The sequence below is a fragment of the Camarhynchus parvulus genome, chromosome 3 (genome assembly GCF_901933205.1).
Source record: "Camarhynchus parvulus chromosome 3, STF_HiC, whole genome shotgun sequence".
In the NCBI taxonomy this organism is placed as follows: domain Eukaryota; kingdom Metazoa; phylum Chordata; class Aves; order Passeriformes; family Thraupidae; genus Camarhynchus; species Camarhynchus parvulus.
In genome coordinates, this window is record NC_044573.1 from 90,528,183 (window position 1) to 90,549,128 (window position 20,946).

The 20,946-nt window shown below is 39.1% G+C and overlaps 1 protein-coding gene across 2 annotated transcripts in view; it reads left to right on the forward strand.

The window, feature by feature from the left end:
* Positions 1 to 2,255: 2,255 nt before the first annotated feature.
* IBTK (inhibitor of Bruton tyrosine kinase) overlaps positions 2,256 to 20,946 on the forward strand; it is a 54,193-nt gene continuing 35,502 nt past the window's right edge. For both annotated transcript variants that reach the window (XM_030944865.1, XM_030944866.1), the window contains exons 1-8: positions 2,256 to 2,459; positions 10,028 to 10,695; positions 13,971 to 14,067; positions 14,398 to 14,522; positions 15,365 to 15,475; positions 16,658 to 16,828; positions 17,906 to 18,023; positions 19,772 to 19,952. In XM_030944865.1, coding sequence (XP_030800725.1) covers positions 10,372 to 10,695; positions 13,971 to 14,067; positions 14,398 to 14,522; positions 15,365 to 15,475; positions 16,658 to 16,828; positions 17,906 to 18,023; positions 19,772 to 19,952 — 1,127 coding nt within the window. In that variant the 5' untranslated portion in view covers positions 2,256 to 2,459; positions 10,028 to 10,371. The remainder of the gene's footprint in view (positions 2,460 to 10,027; positions 10,696 to 13,970; positions 14,068 to 14,397; positions 14,523 to 15,364; positions 15,476 to 16,657; positions 16,829 to 17,905; positions 18,024 to 19,771; positions 19,953 to 20,946) is intronic.

Genomic DNA, 20,946 nt, shown 5'->3' on the forward strand with positions numbered 1-20,946 from the left:
TTTTATGGATTAAAGTCTAGAGCTTCTATAAAAAGTAACGACAGCAGTTAGAGACATATTTTTTCCTATAATTACTTGTTTATTTCTGATAATTCAGATATTTTCATCACAGACTGAAAAAAGCCAGATGAACAGTTCTTTATTGACAGACACATGCTACGTGTGTCAGGAACTTACAAATCTGGCTGTTGGAATACCTAATTAAAAATACTCTTCAGCAACTTGTTGCTGGCTTTTCATCTCCACGTCTGTAATTTTTTTCCAAAAGAGTTAAAATAGTATTTTATGCAACAGTGTTGCAATTTTCCACAGCAGAGAAACTAAAACCAACAAAAGTAATTTAAACAGAGGCTCAAGTTACCCTGTTTGGGCTACTTTTGTTTTACAATATTACTTTTGCACCTCAACATAGCTCTGCAAATCAAGCTGTAGCATCACGGTTCTGTGAATGGTGTTCACTAGTTTGCTGCTGCTTTTGCAGAGCAAACAAGATAGCAGGAATTTCTATTATTGTGTAGGCTAGGGTAAATTAGAAAAACCTAAACAATAAACAACAGGCAAAACAGCTAATATCTTATTTTTCCATGCATATATTAAAAGTTCTGCAAAGATAAAACTCTTGCATAGAAAACGATTGCTAAAACCCTTTGGTTACTCTGTCAAGGTTTTGTCTGGTTTGGACTCCATCAGGTACTATTCATGACTCTGTTCTTTTCCTACTTTTCTGCATTGCTTGCTGCAGTTTTCTATTCTTCACAGTAGTATTTATTATGAAGGACCTATGGGGCAGTCCAGCTTCCAGATATTATCTTTTTCATATGGAATCTTAGACATTATTCTACTTTAAGCCTCTTAATCTTTCCATCATGCTCTTTGCTGCTCCAAAGTCCGTTGAGGCTATTCACTTGAATTTGTTATTATGCAACAAAGCATTGCTCAGAACTGACTTCAACTGTATTTGGACCTCCTCATGTCCCCAGATGGTCATCTCTGTCCTTAGGCCAGCTGGCAGCAGACTTGGAGCACGGCCACTTCCAACCTTTATTTGCGACTGAAGCACCAAGAAACTATCACTTGGAAAATAATGCATAAATAAATTTCATGTAGCTTGCAGTTTTAGTTATAATGGTGAATGGCTGCTGGCAAACAAAACGTTTATACAGAGAAAATCAGAGAGCAGATTGTACAGTTCACATTAACTGAGTCAGATGGCATGGGTAAAAATGCTTGAGATTCACCTAAATACAATCCATACTGAATCTTTCCCAAACTGAACTGCTACTAAAGAACATGCATAACTTTTTTTTTTTCAACTGTTTTGTGATATTAAAGATAGCTATGCTGTTTTAAGGTCATAATGCTCACACAGCATGGGATACTGCTGTGGCTTTAAAAAACATATAGGAACTCTGGCCATTACATTAATATCAATACATCATTAATGTTTTTCTTGGAAAAAAATACATCAATTTCTTTTATTTTTTTAAAGGTGATGTGTGCTTGTTTTACTCTGTATTTTATTTTGGGTACTGCTTGCTTGGGCTCAACTTCCTACCCTTAAACAGTACACCCTAATCGTGTTCCTGATTTAATTTGTAATCTGTGCCACCTATTGCATCACCCAAGACATGCACCAAGAAGGCCTGAGCCCTCAGGAGTGCCCCGCAGGACTCACGGCTGGGCCGATCCTTGCGCACACACCGGCTTTGCTTACGAGACTGCCCTGAGACGGTGTCCAAAGCCTCACAAAAAAATCAAGCTGTATCCGACACATTAGACCACTTGCTCTGTCAGAAAGAGAAACTGCTGTGGTTTAACACAGTCTGAATGGGCACAGCCTCCTCCACGCTTTCTCCCCATTACTTTGTGGGGACCCATAGGCTGGGTATGTAACTATCTGCTTTTGAGCCCTCCGGGAGGGAGGCGTGACCTTACCAGAATCCCATCCCACCATTAGCAGCAAGGCACGGTGCTTCTCCGGCCAAGACTGCCAGAAGGAGGTCCCTCAGCTCTCCCCCCTCCCCGATAACTCCAGCCCGTTCCCTTGCCCCGCACAAGAACCGACACCCCAGCCCACATCCCCGCCGGCCATCTTGGTTTAACCCCAGCAACACCACGGCCGTCCGGGCCCCGCCCCCTCGTCCCCCTGACCCCGCCTGTCAGTCAATCCGGGCTCGGCCGTGAGGGGCGGGGCCGAAAAGCCAGCCGCAGCCAATCAGTGCGCGAGGTGCGGCGGGGCGGCGGCCAATCGGCGTTTCGCTTCTTCGTGGGTGCGGCGGCCGCTGTCGGTGCGCCCCGCTGAGAGCCGCGGGTCCCGCCTGTCGCTGTCGCTGGCGGAGCTGTCGCGATAGCAGCTGCAGCCTTAGCCTGGCCCTGCCCCGGAGTCACTGAGGATGAGCCCCTGCGCTGCTCAGCGCGCGTCCCGCCCTGCCCGCCCGAGTCCATTCATCTAGCGACTGGTGAGGGGCGGGCCGGAGCTTCCGGCGGGGGAGCCGCTCGGGGGACGGTCCTGGCGCAGGGGTCGGGACGGCGGCGGTGGGCGGCCGAAGGAATGGGGAGAGCTCCGGGCAAGGCAGCCAGGGAGGGTAAAGGACGGCCGGCCACGTAGAATGGGAGGGGACCGGCTTCGTGGCTCGGCCGCCTGTGCCAATAAGTCTCTCACCGCTCCTCGGCTACGTGGACGCGTGCAGTGGGAGCCAGAATGGCCCCTGCCCCTCTGCCTGCCCCTGGCCTCGCTCTGGCTCCCTGAAGCACTTCAGACCTTCCCCCGCCCTGACACTGGCAGCAGCCTCTTGCCAGGTTTCCTTAGCTGTGGATTCAGGGAAAGCCTGGCGTGTTTCTCTCCTTCTTGGTGATACTTGTCTGTTTTTGGTAGCAGCTCACAGTGCTGCTGGGTTAGACCACCACCGTAAGCACTGGAGGGCCGCGGTCTCGTTAAAGTATCCTAAGTTATCTTAAAAGGATACTTCCATGCAGTCTTCTAACTCTTTTTTTGGTTATGTGGTCAGCGTAGTTGCCTTTGTGGAAGCTGGTCACGGTTTGTGGTTTACTAAAAACAGTAATCGCCCACCAACATCTGATGTGGGTAGCCTACAATAAAACTGTACCAGGAGTTCCCAGTTAATTCAAAAACGTCACTTTTTCCCAAGATGGAAAAGTCCTTGATGGATTTATTTGACATAATTTGAAGTGGGATGAAGTTCTAGTGTGCGCTTGTGGTTGTGTTTAACTTCCCTTCAGCGTTATCTCTTTCAATAAAGCCTGAAGCAAGATCTTGATGGATTGTGGAAGGGACTGTAGCTGCATTCACTGTACTTTTGCCTATAGCACTTTATTTTTTTTAACAGTATTAAGTTATTAAGCAGAAGCAGTCCTGAGTATTTCTAGATAAGTGCAGCGCAGTATTTCAGAGTTTACTGTTTATGTACAATGATTCCCAAGTGATAGATGTGCTCTGACGTTTGCAGCTGAATTTAGCTACCAGTGGTACTTTGGTCTTTTTTTGACAGATGTGTCAGCCTTTAATTGGCAGTGCTGCTTAGCTCAGCTAGGAGCAACTGAATTAGGGTTGTTGTATTGCTGAATGTCTCATTCTGATAAGGATTATGCTGTTGTTGTTGAAGAAGGAAGTTACAGAAAAGCTGGAGAGAGCCTCTAAAGGTCACTTGTGCTGGGGTATACCTCTGCTGAGTGGTGGCATGGAGGCCCCATCCCAGGAAAAGAAGCAGCAGTGGCCCAAGGGACATAGTGGGCATGGTGGAATGTGGTGTCTTTCAAAGCAAGTTTGTTTTCCTTCGTAGCTTTGCTTCTGGGCAGGTCACATTTATTTATAACTTGAGAAGTTTGCTTGTTGTCTAGCTTGTTTTGAGAGCCTCATGTGCATTCAATTTCTCATTTGAAAATCCTTCTTGACATATCTGAATCTTTTATGACTTTTGAACAAATGACTGTTTTGTCCACTGTCAGGAGTAAAAGGGACTGGAGTTTTGATGTTTCCTCTTTGTGTAACAGACGCCTTATTCAGAGACTCTGGGTGGTCTGCTGAAGTCACAGCTGAAGGAGAAAAGAGATCCAATTTGCTTGTACTCAGGGGTTGTTCCATAAACATTCTGAATCCTAGTGTCTCTTTCCAAGTTTTTCTCTACTTACTTGCTTCCCTTAAAACTTACTATCTGAACCAGAAGCAGGACTCTGATATTTTGTGCATTGAGGAGAGCAGAACCCTTCTTTTCTGTGTCTCAGTGCTCTTATTATATAGTCAAGAAGAAGCTGCTTTTTTTAAAGGTCTCTCTGTGGGAATTTCAGGCTGCTAAACCACACTTAGCTACTGCATAGCTTAGATTTACCTGGTTGTCCTTGTACATTCAATCACTTTACTCCCCATTAAATACATTTTGTGTTCAAGGGATTGGAAAGTGTAGATTTTTGCCCGTTCTTCAACAAACATACAAGGAATTTGTGGACAGGTTAAACTGTCTGTGGATATGTAATCTGAGCAGGAATTAGTAGTCTGACTGTTTTTAAAGGCTAGGACAATGTGCCACCTATACCTGAAAGGTGCACTTGCTTTGTTTATCTAGGAATTCATCTGTGTTTCCTTGAGGATATCTTGCTTAATGCCAGTGCTAAGGCTGTTATATTACTACCTAGCCTCAATTTTCTGGTCACTTTTGTCAGATTCTAAACTGTTTCTTCAATAGGTGTTAGTGAAAGTTGCCTTTAGGTAAGAATATAGTCAACAGAAAGTCCTGGAAAAGTGGTAACACAATAGCAAATTCCCATGGCTTTATTTATGTAAGCCGTTTTTTATTAGCTTACTAATCAAGTAGTCTGTTTAGTGAAGTTTGCATTAGGTACAAATATTTTAAGGATTTCTGTGCTGTTATGGTTACAGGTCTTTTGTGATGTTATGAAGCAAATGTGAATGGACCAACGTGGAGAAATGTCAGCATGCTTGTTTAAAAAACAACCCCCTCCATTCCACACTGGAAATATTTAAGATACTGCAATACCCTTATAAGGATAGAGAAAACCTTCCTGAAATGTGTGATGTTGCCAGTCTTATTTCACTTAGCAACTTATTATCAAAAGGAAAAGAAAATTAATTTAGTGCCTTCAGAAAAACCATATTATTTTTACTTTTCTTTTTTTTTTTAAAGGAAGGGTGTTAGACTTGACAAGGAAAGCTGTATGCTTCTTTTATATGAAAAATAGAAACCATTACTTAGTTCTGTTTTAGGAGAGCCAAATTAGGGGAGCTAGGTAATTTTTCACCATATGCATATATTTAGTAAAATGAATAACACTGAAAAAATAAATTATTAAACTCTGACAAAACAGCAGTGACTGGAAGGAAGTTATGCCATTTTTAAAGTCTTGAGAAATATGTTTTTAGTAAAGCAGCCCAAGGATGGGTTTCAGGGCCATGTGACTAATTTGACAGTTGAGTTACTTTAATGCAGTGCACATTGAAGATGCAAACCCAGCAATCTGTTTTTGAGTGGCACTGAATTCTGAGTAGCTGAATCTCTTCTGTGTTCTCTTTTACTTGCATGTAAGACCATTGACTGTATTAAATGAAAAAAGGCACAACAGCAGCTACCAGCCACTGTCTTGGTACCAGTATCCACATCCATGTTAGCCAGGTTTTGGTAGCTCTAACCAGTATCCACATCCATGTTAGCCAGGTTTTGGTAGCTCTAACCAGTATCCACATCATGTTAGCCAGGTTTTGGTAGCTCTAACACCTGAGTATAGGCATTCAGGAAGAATTGAAAGGACCACAGATGGCAGTTCTAGTACCAAATCAGACTGGATGCTAGAAACATACATTGACATTCCACCCATGAGGTGAGGGTTGGTTGCTGTTTCCTTGTACCTCTGAGCTGAGAGCACACAACCTCTGTGGAAATGCTTTCTGGAAAAAGAGAAAATTTGGGATGCATTGATAGCGAATGTGATACACAGAGAGAGGTTTCTGGAACTTCACAGTGGGAGGCTTCTGCCAACTCTATTCGCTTTTCCCAAATGTTGAGATTTCATGTCTGCTGTTTGCAGGAAATGAAATCTATCACCATCATCCTTAGTCACTAAGGTATTTGTAGAATCTTTGTTCACTTCATACTCAGGAGAGGTGTGACAGCTTTGATTTTTGTAGTGGCTTCTTGAGAGAAACAGATTTTTGAGACAAGCACAGTAGGTGCAGAGCTGCTGTTTCGGCTGTAGGAGTTCTGCCTCCATAGGGTCAGATGACGCATTTGACACCTTCCTTCGTGGAGGGCGTCTGACAGCTCTGGCGCAGTGGTGCTTTGCCTTCTCTGAGGGGGAGAGCTGAGTAAGACAGCCCTACCTACCCACTTGCAGGAGGAGAGATACCACAAACACTTTCTTGCTACTAAAGAATTGCTTCCAAATTGGTTCCAGTCTTTTACATTTTCCTGGGCTGTGAACATGTATAATAAATAGCTCATGTCTCTGAGGGTTAGAATCCCACTTGCTGCTGAAATACAATATCTTTGGGATACTTTGAATGCTGCTCTAATTCCTTCATTTTTTTAATGACTTTTTTCTATAATGTTAATTAGGAATCAGTTTTTAAAAATAATTTGAATTCCAGATAATGCCTACTGTATCATAAAAGTGTTAAAAATATTATAGCCTCATTTAGCTTTTTATGTCTTTTAATAATTACAGCATTAAGAAGACACTAGTATTATAACATGGATGTGATTCATGCTGAGAAGCCTACAGAAATATCTGCAAATAAAAGTGGAGACATATGATCGAAATGACACCATGTTCCAGATCATCTTAATTGCAAATTTAAAAAATGCTGGTGCTTCCTGTTTTGTGCTTGTTTTAGGTGCTCACTGTTCAGCTGTGACTCTGTATACTGAAAGTAGGCATTTCATAGTGGAAATGCTTTCACCCAACACTGACCTGAGCTTCAGTTCACAATTTGAAAGTTTTAAGGTTTCTCTTAAGGACTTCCTTTGTGGAACAGTCAGGTCTGATGATGACCTTTTTTCAGATTTTGTTATAATGTGACAGTGTTTGTTGCCAGTGTGACTGCCTTAAGTGAAAACTTGATCAACAGCCTTCTGTCTTGAGCTCAAGGTGTATATATCAATATACTAATACAGTATTTAGTTTTGTAATGTTTACAGTAAAGAAAGGCTGGGTTGGAATGACTTATAAAGAAATAATTCAGCAGAGTCAGGTTTCACATAGCTGAAGTAAATGTCACTGTGATGGAGTTAGTGTATGATAGGCAGGCTTATATTTCTGTTTACTAGCAGACTTTTTATTCTTCCAATATTTGATTTGTTATTCACATTATTTTGGTGTTTGGTAGGCTGGAGCTCGGGTGCTTTCAATAAATTTTTGTCTGGCCTCTTTGTTCATTTCTTGTAATGGCACAAGTCTCAGGATTTGCTTTCTTCTGGATCATTTTCTCATGCAATTCTTAGATAGGTGTGGACCTGCACAAAGGAAGGTATGACACAGGGGACAGCAGGACTGCTTTCTTGGGTGGTGGTGCCATTTCATACCAGTTTAACAGATTAGTCAACCTTATGTATCCCCTGAGTGATTTTTCTTAATGTTGTTTTTATCTTTACCTTTATTTTGCTGTGTAGCAACAATAGTAATGTTTAAACAATGAGCTATGCTTAAGATGCTTTACAAGGCATGCATACAATTTTTACTTCTTCCATGACATAATTCTATTGCCTAGTGTCATATTGGTGAAATGTGATACATTTTTTCCTGTAGATCTTGAAATGTTTGGTTTTTTTGGTAGATTTTTTGTTTTGTTTTGTTTTTTTTTGAGGGTGTTTTGTTTTTAATTATTAGTTTCAGAAGGGTGTTTGATGTACTGGCGGTCTGAGTGTGCTAGTAGTTACCTATCACACTTCAGTTCTTTGGAGCAACAAGTCAGGTTGTATTCTTGAGATCAGAGCTTTTTTCCAAACCTGTTACAGGGATTTACTTGTCTTTATAATCTGAGGTTTGAGAAGGTTAGAGGACAAAAGTCCACACATATATATATGATAAATTTCTTGTGTTACTGCAGAAGTTTGTATGTTGTTTGGAAAATGCCCTCTAGAATGAACTGAAGCTTGCTGTGACAAATGTGAGCCGAACAGTTGTGGTCAGTTCAAGTCTTGTAAAGATTTCCTGGTGCTACCCCTGGTCAGGGATGAGGGACTAAATTGTAGTGAATAAAAATGATTTTTTTTTCTTTTTCATTTGCCTGCTCTTTGAACTTGTTTTGAAGGTATACACTGAATAACTTCTGGTCCACAGATTTGCATTTTGAGTATTGTAACCCTTCTGAATGAGGTTGAAAAGTAATTGCTGGAGGGTTGGTTATAAGATATTTAAATGAATACTCTGGACTAGATTTTTTTTTCTTGAAGGTTTAGATTCTATTGCTAATGTTTGCTCTAAGCTGATTGCTTGCAGCTTTATGGAAATCTTGATTCTTAAAACAGGAGGAGGACTGGGATTTCTCTTTTCCAAACAAAACCATATTTTTCTGATATGTGTTTGCAAATAAAGATATTAAGAAAATATGGTTATACATTTAGTGCCTGAAAAGCAGTGCAAGCTAAGCTCAACCTTTTTGATGAGGTTGGAGTCAAGGAGTAGGATGTGAACATTTATAAAGACTGCTAAGCTGAGTAGGATGGGAGAGTTTTGTGTTTTGTTGTTTGTTGTTTTTTTTTTGGTGTGCCTTATCCCTGTCTTATCATCCCCATTCCCCACTCTGAGGGCTTGTTAACATTTTTAGTTTGTTCTTTTTTAGCTTTCAGGATGGCATTGATCAGCTTCTCTTGGAATATTTTAATTGTGGATAGAAAAACTTTAAATTATGTTTTGCATAACAAACAAAAACATGAACTGAATACTGTTTCACTCAGTTTGAAACTTATATGTGGAAGGCTGAAGAGTGATTTTTTGGGGGTCTTGTACGTAGTGATGTATGTAGTTCACTTTTTCTGTTTTCTGGGTTTGTGTGTGATTTTTGTACTGCAATATGCATGTCTTGTAACACTTCTGACTATAACTGCAGACATTTCATAGGCTAGGTGAGTGCTTTTGTCAGGCCTCCTTTACTTTTTGAGAAAAGGGATGCCAGAGAAAGATGTATATGCTAAAGATAAGTAGGCACAGCTAAGCAGAAGAGCTGTATGCCCCAGACTGTGAATATATTTTCATGAAGAAGAATTCTTATTTTTACTTCCTTTGCCTTCTTCTTTGTCCCTTACCCATTCCAACTTAGACCTTCATTTCTTCTTGCCTGTTTCAGGAGCTTTAGACCTTAGCCCTGCATGAGCGCTAACAGCCTGAGTTCATTTCTCTTGTAGAAGCTGCTTTTATTTGCTTTGATGCCATCCTCTGTCCCACCTTTGTGAGCAGCTCTGGGAGTGGTGGAGAGGAGCCTTCCTATTGATTCTGCAGATTAGAATCTGCAGGGACATGGAAAGGTGTTCAGGCCAGGGAAGAGAAAGTGGGACACAATCCTTTTATTGCAGTGGTTGTGAAGATTGGTGGTCGCTCCTTCCTTCTACCATGTTACTAACAATGCCTCTGTTAGCCATGGTGTGCTCAACAGTTGAGGGGATTTTTTGGTGGATGGCTTCCACCCCACCCAGTCTTTTAGTTCAGTTCTTAGTTTCTGAATGACAAAGTAATAGTACAATTAGACACTAAGCAGTCAGGATCCTGAGGATTCTCAGAGTGGGAAAGCAAACTTTTTTGGATCTAGTTTACTCTGTGGCCGAAACAACTTATGTCAAAAAAGGTAGGAGGTGCCTTTGGAGGCTGGGGTGGGGAAGGGAGTGATGCTTTTTTAATCTGATTGAATGTCTGAGTATAAGCTCAGATGGCATGGGGCAGGTCAGTCAGCCCTTGTCACATTGTCTTGTCCTGTACTCGCTAGTTTGATATGCAGTTAAATCAGTGCAGTTGCAGGGGTAAAGTGTTTTTGTTTACTAATCTGTTCTGGTTTGCTCTCTTTCAGGTCTCCCTTGCAATTATGGAGTTTTAGAAGAATAAGGTAGTGTGGAGGGGGAATCCCCCTCTGCACGCTAGAGGTAGTTCACTTCTGGTATTTTCTATGGACAAAATTATTTGTTATATAAGATGGTGAAATAAGACTTCTAAAAATATATATTTATAAATATTTATTTGGATCAAGTGCCAAACATAACAGTACAAAGATTTCAAATGGCAGCTCAATAAACTTGGATTTACATCCTTGGAATTACAATTTTTCTAAGGCACTGTGTTGTGTACTGAATTGGAGTGCCTTGATACACTTAAGGGTTGTTCCCCTTAAGGAGAAGAGCAGCTTTAGAACTGAAGATGAATTCTTACATGCCAGAGTGCACTTCAAAGTGTCGATCTCTACAGCATGCTTTGGATGTTATTTCTGTAGTTACCAGAGGAAGTGAAGGCCAGATCAAGGCCTTTCTCTCTTCTTACTGCTACAATGCTGCAACTATCAAAGATGCCTTTGGTAGAAACGTTATACATCTCGCTTCGTCTTGTGGCAAAAAAGGTGTGCTGGACTGGTTGGCTGAGACCAAAGGAGTGGATCTCTTGGCCAAAGACAAAGAGTCTGGATGGACAGCTTTGCACAGAAGTATATTTTATGGATACATTGATTGTGTTTTGTCATTACTGAAGGTGAGTGATTAGCAACTGTAATTTTCCTTGGCATCTGCAATTTTTAGAGTTGTATTGCTTATGTGAAAGTGTGTTTTTAAACTTGACTGGAAGCCTCTTGAGGCTTGTCTTAATACTGTGCTCGGATTGCAGTGCATTGATTTACTTGAAGGTTGTCTCTTAATACAGATGTCTGCCTTTGCCCATGCAGAAATCAGCACTGAGAAAGGATCCCTGATTAATTGTGGACTTCCTTGAAGACTTGTTTGTGTAGATGATATCAGGCTCTGGATCTTAAAAATGGAGAGTGGTCAGACGAAAGATACTCTGAAAATAGACCTGCAGTAATTGTATCAATTGATGTTAGAGAACATAAAAGAAGGGAAAATTAAATGGAGTTATAATTAGAAATTAATCTTATATTTAAGAGATAAACAATTCAAGATATGGAGTATTCTGTTAAGTGAATCTCCATTTCATTAGTATTTTAAACCAGGGCTTTTGCTCAGTCCCCCTTATTCCTTTCTTACAACTGTTGTTTCTTCCCATCCAATTACCAAGTTGTATATATTTTTAATAAATCTTCCTTCTGTTCCTCCTTTTGTAAGTACAGCAAAGGGAAGACATGTTTGTTTGAGATGTTCAGAGTCTCTTTAACCATGTGCGAAAATGAAATATTTGTGGTTCAAGGTTGTTTATAAACAAACCTTTTAAGGCAGAGAACATTCCATTTTAAATGCAGTCTTTTAAAATTACAGTGACTAGCCATTAGTAGACATAACTCTCTGCTTTCTACAAGACTTTAAACAGAAAGATGGTGGATCTGGTAGGGTCTGATGACTGTTAAATATTTATTTCATGTGCTATCCCCTTACAGAGTGGGGAAGTTTTCATTAAACTTGAAAAAAGTAGATGTTTTTATAAGCATTGGAAGTATGATTCTGTTCTCTAGAAAACTGGAAACTGTGTACGTGATACATGAAAAAGTATTCAGTCCTCTAGTGCATGTGTGTATATCTGTATCTTTGCTATTTGCTTACAGGAGGCCTGTACAGCTTTTCCCCAATGTCTTTTACTTTTCTGTCAGTTACATAAGTGAATGAGATTTTTTTGCTAGCCAACTCTGCTGATATTCTTCTACGAAGCAGAACAAAACAGTTCATGGAGGGTGCTCTCTCTAGTTCCTTAACTGATGTCTGTCTGCTGTACTGTGTTATAAAAAGGATGTGTTCTTAAGGTATTATAGCAAGAACAGAAACTGATTACAGAATGGAATTATGAAATAGGTGAGATAGAAGGATATCTCTGAAGATTGCTTAGTCTAGCCCCCATGCTCAGGCAAGGTGAGCTAGAGCAGACCAGGACTGTGTCTGCTTGGATTTTGAGCAGAGCATCAGACATCTCTGTTCCAATGTTTTACTATCAGTGCAGTAAAAATGTGTTTTAGATTTAAACAGGATTTCTTATATGTTAATTTGTGCCCATTGTCACTTTTTCAGTTGCTGGATATCACTGTCATCCCTACCTCTCACCTCCAGTTAGGTATTTATTATGTATGATTAGGCATGCTGTCCCCCTCCCCCATCCCAAACCTTCTCTAGGCTAAGCATCCCAGCTCTCTCAGCTTCTCTTTCAATGTCAGATGCCCAGTCATTATCTTCATGGTCTTTTGCTGAGCTTGCTCCTGTATGTCCTTGTCTGTCTGGGAGTCCAGACCTGAACCCAGCACTCCAGTGCTGAGTAATGCTTGCTGGCAACGCTCCCACCTACAGCCCTGGAGCTTTCAGTATTCTTAACTCTGAGCTTGCTGGCTTGTGGTCATCTGGTGGTCTACAAGAGTCCCTAAGTCCTTTTCTACTAAGGTGCTTTCTAGTCATTCAGCCTCCAGCTGTACCAGTTCACTGGGTTGTTCTTCCCCGGGGCCAGGATTTGCATTTCCCTTTGTTGAACTTTATGTGGTTCCTCTCAGCCTGTTGCTCTAGCTTGTCAAAGTCCCTTTGAATGTCAGCATAACCCTCTGACTTATCAGCCACTCCTCCTGGTCTCCTGTCATCACTTTTGCTGAGGGAGCAGCACTCTAGCCTATCATCCAGGTTGTTAGTCAAGATGTTAAACAGTACTAGCTCCAGTATGAGCCCCTGGCTTCCTAAACTAGTGTGGATGACAGACTTCTGCTGTGGGCTGGAGGTGTTCTTGGCTTATTCTCAGACTGTATCTAACTACAAGATTTGCCACTCAGCAATTGGAGTTTGCTTTTACAAATTCTGACCATGTGAATATCCTTACAGCCTCTGTCTACTAGTCAATATTTTAAACAACTTCCAGAAATGAAGAATATCCAGCTATCTGTTAAGTGATAAAAATAGGTCAATCTTTTATGTTATATGGTGAATTAATCCCAGCCCTGTTGCACGAAGGGTTGTCTTTATAATTTGGAGATGTATGCTGTTGTTCTTCTGGGGAATGTTTTTCCAAATAAAGTTGTATTTCATGTGTTTACCTCTTAAGTGTGAGGTTTTCTAAGGTATCTTTTGTATTAGCCATGACCTCAGGTACTCAGGTACACAGGTTCAGCTGAGTTGGCCATTAGGCTCTATTTGAGGACATGTGGAGTTTTTCCCTTTTGGGAAGTGATTGATGGCACTTGACTTCCTTCCTAAAATCAATGCTGCTGTAGCAGCACTCTTTTGTATTGAGAAAATAGTATTTACAGAGATTGTCTGTGTCTCTCTAAGTTCTGAAACAATTACCTGTACATACTTTGTGCCTCTGAACCTTCCTTAGTGCTCTCTTTCCTGGCTGTTTGTGTCCTCTTGCCTTTTTTCAGCAACCGTGAAACTCTGTTCCTTACTTGTTTTCAAAGTAATAGTAGTTTTTTTTAAATTTTGTCACTTGTCTAGCTTGTCAAAACTGATTCTGTAGAATGCCAGTCTAAGAAAATGCATCCTTTGAAGCTGATAAATTAATTTTTGGTGAACACTTGCCATTCCTAGATGTCAGTGCTTTATCTTCACATCTGTTCCCTTTGTGTTTTGCTGGTTACAGTTTATTACACAGTCAGTGTTGAGACAATAAAATCCATGTTAATATATCAACAAGATATATACATGGCAGAACATATTTGCAATGTTTTTGGTTTATTTTAGATTTGCATACAGTTTACTTGAATCTAAAAATTTTCTTTTATCAGTATTAAACTTCAATTAAAGATATGTTTTGCTCCTTAAAGGTTTACTTGGTTTACATCAAGCTGTGCAGTTAAAATTAACTTCAGTTCTTCTCCTCTCCTCTTTCAGCATGGTGTTAGTCTGTATGTTCAGGATAAAGAAGGCTTATCAGCCCTGGATCTTGTGATGAAAGATAGGCCTATCCATGTGGTGTTCAAGAAAACTGGTAAGAAATAAAATAGTCTAATTTGTATTTTGCAATGAGATCTGTTTCAACAATGTATTAATGTATGTACCAGTGTATGCAATATTTTCTGTTTTTAATTGGGACTTCATAAATTGTGAGATGCCTGATGCTAGTGTTGATCATCTGTACAATATTATTGGAATATTTTGTCATGGTATCTTACTTCTTATAATATTAAATGTTTTTAAAGTTCAGTTTTAGGTAAAAAAAAATCCTCTTCAATTTTTAGATAGAAATAACAATTGTTGTTTTTGAAGTCAATATGCACAATATTGATAAATTTACAAGAGAGGATCTTTTTCACTACAGATCCCACAGAAGTCTACACCTGGGGAAACAATATAAATTTTACTTTGGGCCATGGTGGACAGCAGGGTAGACATCATCCTGAATTGGTGGACCTTTTTCCTCGGAATGGCGTGTATATTAAACAGGTATTCCTCATGTTTTACATAGGCACGTTTCCTGGTGAGGGGTGTGTAAGAGGGAAAGGTAACCAAGGACTTATCAAGCATTGAAGATTTCTATGGAAAAACAGTTCTTGGTGCCTTCCCCTCTCTGCCCACCTCCTTACCTCCATGCATCCCTAATCACCATTACTGAAATTATGGTTCTCTGTTTTGTGGGGAGAACAGGGTGTTTTACATTATTTACTTTGGATATATGGCTTGTGTGTCCTTAAATACATTCAGAAGCTTGACACTTCTGTAACTGTTTTGACCTGCTGACTTCTTGTGTGACTCCAGTCACACTTTGAACTGAAGTGGAATAATAAATGTGCTTGGTACTTGTTGAGTTAAAATTCATCCTGTGTTCAAAGCAGCATATGCTGTTAAGCACATGTCTCTAATAACTTCTTGTGACTTCACTTTGAGAATATTTGAAAGTTTAAAGTACAGCTTGAGCAAACATTCAGGGCAGACAATCTGTGCTGAAGTCTTAACATGTTTTCTTTGGCATTTCTGAGGCAGCATTGTGGACCTTAAGGCTCAGTCTTTTGCGTTTCTGTTAGCCTATGGGGCCATGCTTGATCTTATTTTAATAAACTGAAACTGTTGATCTCTTCAAATAGCTTAAGGCAGTACATAATATGTATAAAGCAAGTATTTTATGTGTCCTATGATTTAATACCACTATCTTACTTGTATTTTGATGAATATATCTTTAAAGCAGAACTTCTTCACAAAGTACTTGTGGCAGGTGTTTTCACTTTATCCAGAAAAATTAATCTGTCCTATGTTGCCTCTTCCCCATCCATTTTTTGCTATTTTTTCAGGTGGTACTCTGCAAATTCCACTCTGTGTTCCTTTCCCACAAAGGCCAAGTGTATACATGTGGACATGGACAAGGAGGGCGCTTGGGTCATGGTGATGAACAAACGTGCTTGGTATGCTGTCTTGTATTACTCGTTGTAGTCTACTATGATGCTTCTTTTATTTCTAGCAGCAAGTTTAAAAAGGGAATTAGAGTTTCTGTCAGTGTACTTTCAAAATGAGTTTGCTATTAATTTCAAACCAAACTCCTTGCTTCCCACTAAGCAACAGAAAAACTTCTCCAGTGCTAATAGTGAAGTGGCAGAGAGTAGAGCAATGTGCATTTAATTATAGTTTAACTTCAGATAGCTAGATGCTGTGGTCAAACTTGTGTTATGGCTGAGTTGATTTAAAGGCCAGCTGATGCTAGATAAGTGGAAGCAAATGTTTTTTGTCTGGGCTTTTTTGGCAGAGAAACAGCAGTACAGTGCTGGGAAACTGTAGTGGCAGGAAGAGGGCTGGTAGGGTTGCTTTTTACTGGACTTTTGCAACTTAATTGAAAAGTCATTTTCATTTGAATAGTACATTGTTGCAACGCACAAAACTAAAATTTGAGAAGACTAAGTATGATGACAATACAATTCTTAGACTTAAGCATCTTATCCTACCTTGTAGTATAGCATTTATCTTGCAGCATAGTAAGTTTTAAAAATTTATAATATCGAGTATCTGGTAGAACTTGATATTCTGTTGCTGAATGCTACAGTGGAGACTAGAGCTCACATTTTCTTATTTTTTTTAAAGAAAGTAATTCTGTTAAATTAGGATTTTTTTCAAATTGCTTTTCAAAATTGTGATGTTACGTGGTTGAATAAAGGAGAAGTCATGTTAGAGTGCATCGAGCCTCAAAGATACAGAACTGCTTCCTTATTCTGTGAAATTTCATTAGGATTATCCTGTGTTGGAGGGAGATAGCTTTAGTGTTTGTGGTACTTAAAATACCACGTGATAGTTAATATTTGTTCAGCTGTCCTGAAGATGTAGTTCCCAATCTAATTTCAGAACAGGTGGTTTAAAATTCATCTTCTGTGATAGAAAAGGACATTTCCCTGATAGCATTTCAAATTAAAGTAGTTAATCTTACTGCACTGGATGTGGTTGTTATGTTAATGAGTATGTTGTGTGCCCAAATGCATTTTATCTTTATTTCAATATTTGATCATGACTTTCTGTTGGTGTAACTTTAGTTTCATAGATGACCACTGGTTAATAACAAAATAATATGCTTTTATATCAACTTTTTTTCCCTGATTCAGGTTCCAAGACTTGTGGAAAGCTTAACTGGTCATCAGTGCTCCCAGATAGCTGCAGCTAAGGATCATACTGTTGTTCTAACAGAAGATGGATATGTTTACACATTTGGTTTGAATACTTTCCATCAATTGGGTATTCTTCCTCCTCCTTCTAATTGCAATGTTCCAAGACAGGTAAAAATAACATCAGTCAAACTTAATTGTTTGGTGTTGCTGTTTTGGTTTTTCTTAACAGAAAGTAAAATGTGAAGATTATAAAAATAACCCCTAAACTTTTTCAGAACAGCTAAGTTTAATGTGAGTTCAGATAAATCTTGATTCTGTGTTATCAGACATCTCAGATCTTAACTGTGTTCTGATGTCTGAGTTTGTAACCAGAACAAGACCAAAATTTGTAGTGTGAAGTATGCTACAAGGTACAACTGCCAAAACCCTTTTCTTCCCTCTTCCCCAAATTTTTCTGTAGCTGAAGTATTAATAGGTATGTATCACTTGAGGATCTTGGATCGTTGGATGATGGCTCTCAGGGTTTGAGCATTATATCCTTTGCTGGAAGCACTGGAGTCAATGCTTTGGGAAGAGGGGGTATGGGCATCAGCAGCTTAACTATATTACTACGCCTAATGTCTAAATTTTTTTTTTTTTTTAAGTAAAGAAGCTTTAACTTCATCTGAAGTAGAGCAGCATGGCACTATTAGTGTTGTGAAAGTAAAAAAGAATGATTGGCCAAAATGCAACAGGATAGTGTCGTGGGGTACCATGTGTTCTTCGGTAGTGTAATGACCGCTCTATATCCACAGTATTTGCTATGATTTTATCATCTTAATATGGAGAAGTTAAGTTAAATGTGAAGTGTGGAATTAGTAGTGTAGTGTTCTGCAGTGTGTTTAGGCCATTAGGACTTGCAAGTTTAAACTTCTAGTTGACATTTTGCAGCACCTGAGTCTTCTGTGGCTATGCTATCCATGTCCTGTTCAGTCTTGTTCTACATCTTACATATGAAGACAGCCTAAGGAGACTTGATTCTAGTTCTGATTAGCTATTACAAAAAGTTTTGTTCTTTTTGTCATTAGTGCAATAGTGCCCCACTTGACAAACTGCTGAAATAACCTGATTTATTAGACTGTATGTGGATTGATATTAGTGCTTCATTCTTAATGAATTTAGGAGTTAAATGTTGTCAGAAGTTTGTACATATGAAATTCACCTGTTGCTACTTAATATTAAGATGTACTTTGGATTTGTGCTTAGGTTCAAGCAAAAAACCTGAAAGGTAGAGTGGTGATTGGAGTGGCTGCAGGCAGATTCCATACTGTGCTATGGACTAAGGAAGCAGTGTATACCATGGGGCTGAATGGTGGCCAACTAGGTAAGGTAGAAGCATTCTGACAGTAAAACCCAGCCACTGAAAGATGTTGTTCATGCTTAACCTATCATCTGCTTCTGGGAACAGAAGCCTGGATGAAGCTTTTTTCTCTCTTTCTTGTTTTTGTTTTTTTTTTTAACCAATCTGATGACATCATCCCTTCACACTTCTTTCAAAGAATATTTTTCATTCCTACCAATTACTTTCACATTTAGAGATGACAGGAGCTTGTCAGATTTAGCTCTCATTTGAACTCTTTTTACTTTTACCTTCCATGTATCTTGTATGGTCCTGCTACTGGAGACTTTAAGGAAACAGAATGTTGCTGTGTTGGAAATTACTCCAAGGCAAGGTTGTCTCCTTCCAGCAATCTGAGTGGCACTGCCTTTAATAAATTATAAACTAGCCTTCAGCTCTCCTATGTCCTTCTTTCATCAAGCACTGTAAACATGCTACTGATAACTTTTTCCATACTAACTTTTTAAAGTGCCTATACTTGCCTATATCTAGATTTTTTCAGCAATACCATTACCCAAATCTTCAGTTAACTTTTTCTTATTCTGAAGTCAACGAAGAACCTTTTAAAAATATATTACCAACTAGTGAACTTGATTTTTTATATGAATGGGACATTTAAATTCCTTTTATCTTTTTTAATAAACAGGTATTGCTATATTGGTTTAGATTTGCATTTTTGCAGTTTTGGGTCTATGGGCAAACAAAACTGTTAGCTATCTCTGGTACTTAATCTGCATCAGGTCTGGCCTCAGATTCCAGGTAGTTTTGTGTTTCTATGTTAAGGTGTCAAAGGTATGTGAAAAAAATTGTCTTTGTCAGAGAAATACCTTACTAATAAGTATGTTCTTGTTTGTTTTTGCCTTTTTTTTATAAGCACCCATCATATAAGCTTTTTTATGGTTGGGGTTTGTTCTAGCTAGCATGTGGCCCAGTGCAGTATCATAGAGAGACAGTAATTGAATCTTAAGTGATATTATCTGTGTCAGCTGGGCGCCATGGTAGACCTGTGGTGGCAAACCTTGCCCCCATAAGATGTTTGAGCATAGCCCTACATTGTCCTGTGGCAGGGTTGCTGCCAGCTGTAGAGGCAGCTCTGCTGCTTGTTTCTTGGTATCTGTACCCTGCTCTGCTCTGTGGTGCAGGCATAAGTGCCCTGCACACAAAACAGGATTATGCCTGATGTTAGGATTATTATGATGTTAGGTTTCTTGTTGCAGCAGAGCAGCAATGACCTGTTTTTATTTTATTTTTTTAATGTTTTCAGAGATTTTGCATCACAGCTCCAACCTTTCCTGTTTCATGTAACTGCTGCCTTCCTGCTTACCTGCAGTTACACTAATTTTTTTGACAAGCTTATTTTTTGTATTCCAGTGTCCAAAGTAATCTGTAGTTTATGCCACTGTTATGGTATTTCTACTGTCTTGAATTTTTGTATGATGAAATAAATACTCTTTTTTTGGAATCAAAGCAGTACCACCACATAAAATATCTTCCATATTGAATATGCCTTAGTTCATTTTTATGTATCAGGTCTTGGTTTTCAGGCGTTTGTAGTGAAGTAACGAGTAGGTGTGGTGGGTCTCATTTGTGTAAATATTTTGGAGACAAATTATCCAACTACCTAAAAAATCTTCTGGAATTTAAAGGTTCTTCAAAGTAGTGTCATAAAGTATCGTATAAGTGCACAATGTGTGGGATGACAAATAATTTTTAGAGTGTGTTGCATTTTCTAGGTTATCTGCTGGATCCTAATGGAGAAAAATGTGTAACTGTACCTCGCCAAGTCTCTGCTCTACACCATAAAGACATCTCTGTGTCCCTGGTCTCTGCAAGTGATGGTGCTACAGTATGTGTTTCTGAAAGAGGAGATATTTATTTACTTGCAGACTATCAGTGCAAAAAGATAGCTTCTAAGTATGTGTGACTTTTCTAATTTGTCATGAAGAACAATAGGGGAAAATTTCACTGTTGTTGTATACTTGCAAGCTATTTTAAAGATTTTTGTGCATAAAGTACAGAAAATACAGTGGTGCCCTGTATTTTCTTCATTTGTAGTTCTTTCATATGAACTAGGGTTATAATTTTTGTTTGTTTCTTCATTTGTTTTTGGTTTTGTTTTTACAAGAGGCTAAGGTGCCACTTACTGTTTACAAAAGAAAAAACACATTAGGAGGAAATATTATGTGCTGTAAGTTTGAAGACATTGAAACTGGTATTTTTCTTCTCTGTTATCCTGAATTTGTCTAAGTGCATCTTGGTAGAGATGTTGAAGATCTGCTATTCTGTTTATTTATGTTGTTATGATTTTGAACCAGTGATTTGGGGTCTGAATTTCCTAATTAATGTGTAGATATAGTACATTATAAAGAGTAATTTAGGTTGCAAGGAGGGCGTTGTAAAATCCTTGGTATGTATGCTAAAACCAGGATGTAAAACCTGTTGAAGAGGCTTGGTTCTTGACTCATGAATTTAGGAAAATATTTAATCCTGTTCTCTTATTTAGTTTGCAATGGCAGATTAGAATAGATCTTTTTAGATTTGATTTTGCCCACATAACTCCCCCCTAGTTTTTCAGCTTCACTTCAAATTCTAATAGTATTTATTGACATATTACAGCCCAATGATTACCTTATACTTAATTTCTACATGGCTGTAAATGAAGGTGTTGATACTTGAAGAACCTTAATGCTGTGTCCTGTGCTCTTATGCTAAGCAACTGAAAAAAGATAATGAGTATGATTTTGATCAGCTAAAAACCAAGACCTAGCAAACTCCTGAGAAATGACCTGCTGGGATGGGATAGATGTTTTAATACAAACAGCTGAATAAATTTTTGTAATGATGAAATCAAAGCTACATTATCTACTAATTTTCACTTGTGGAATTTTGTGAAGAACTTACAGATATA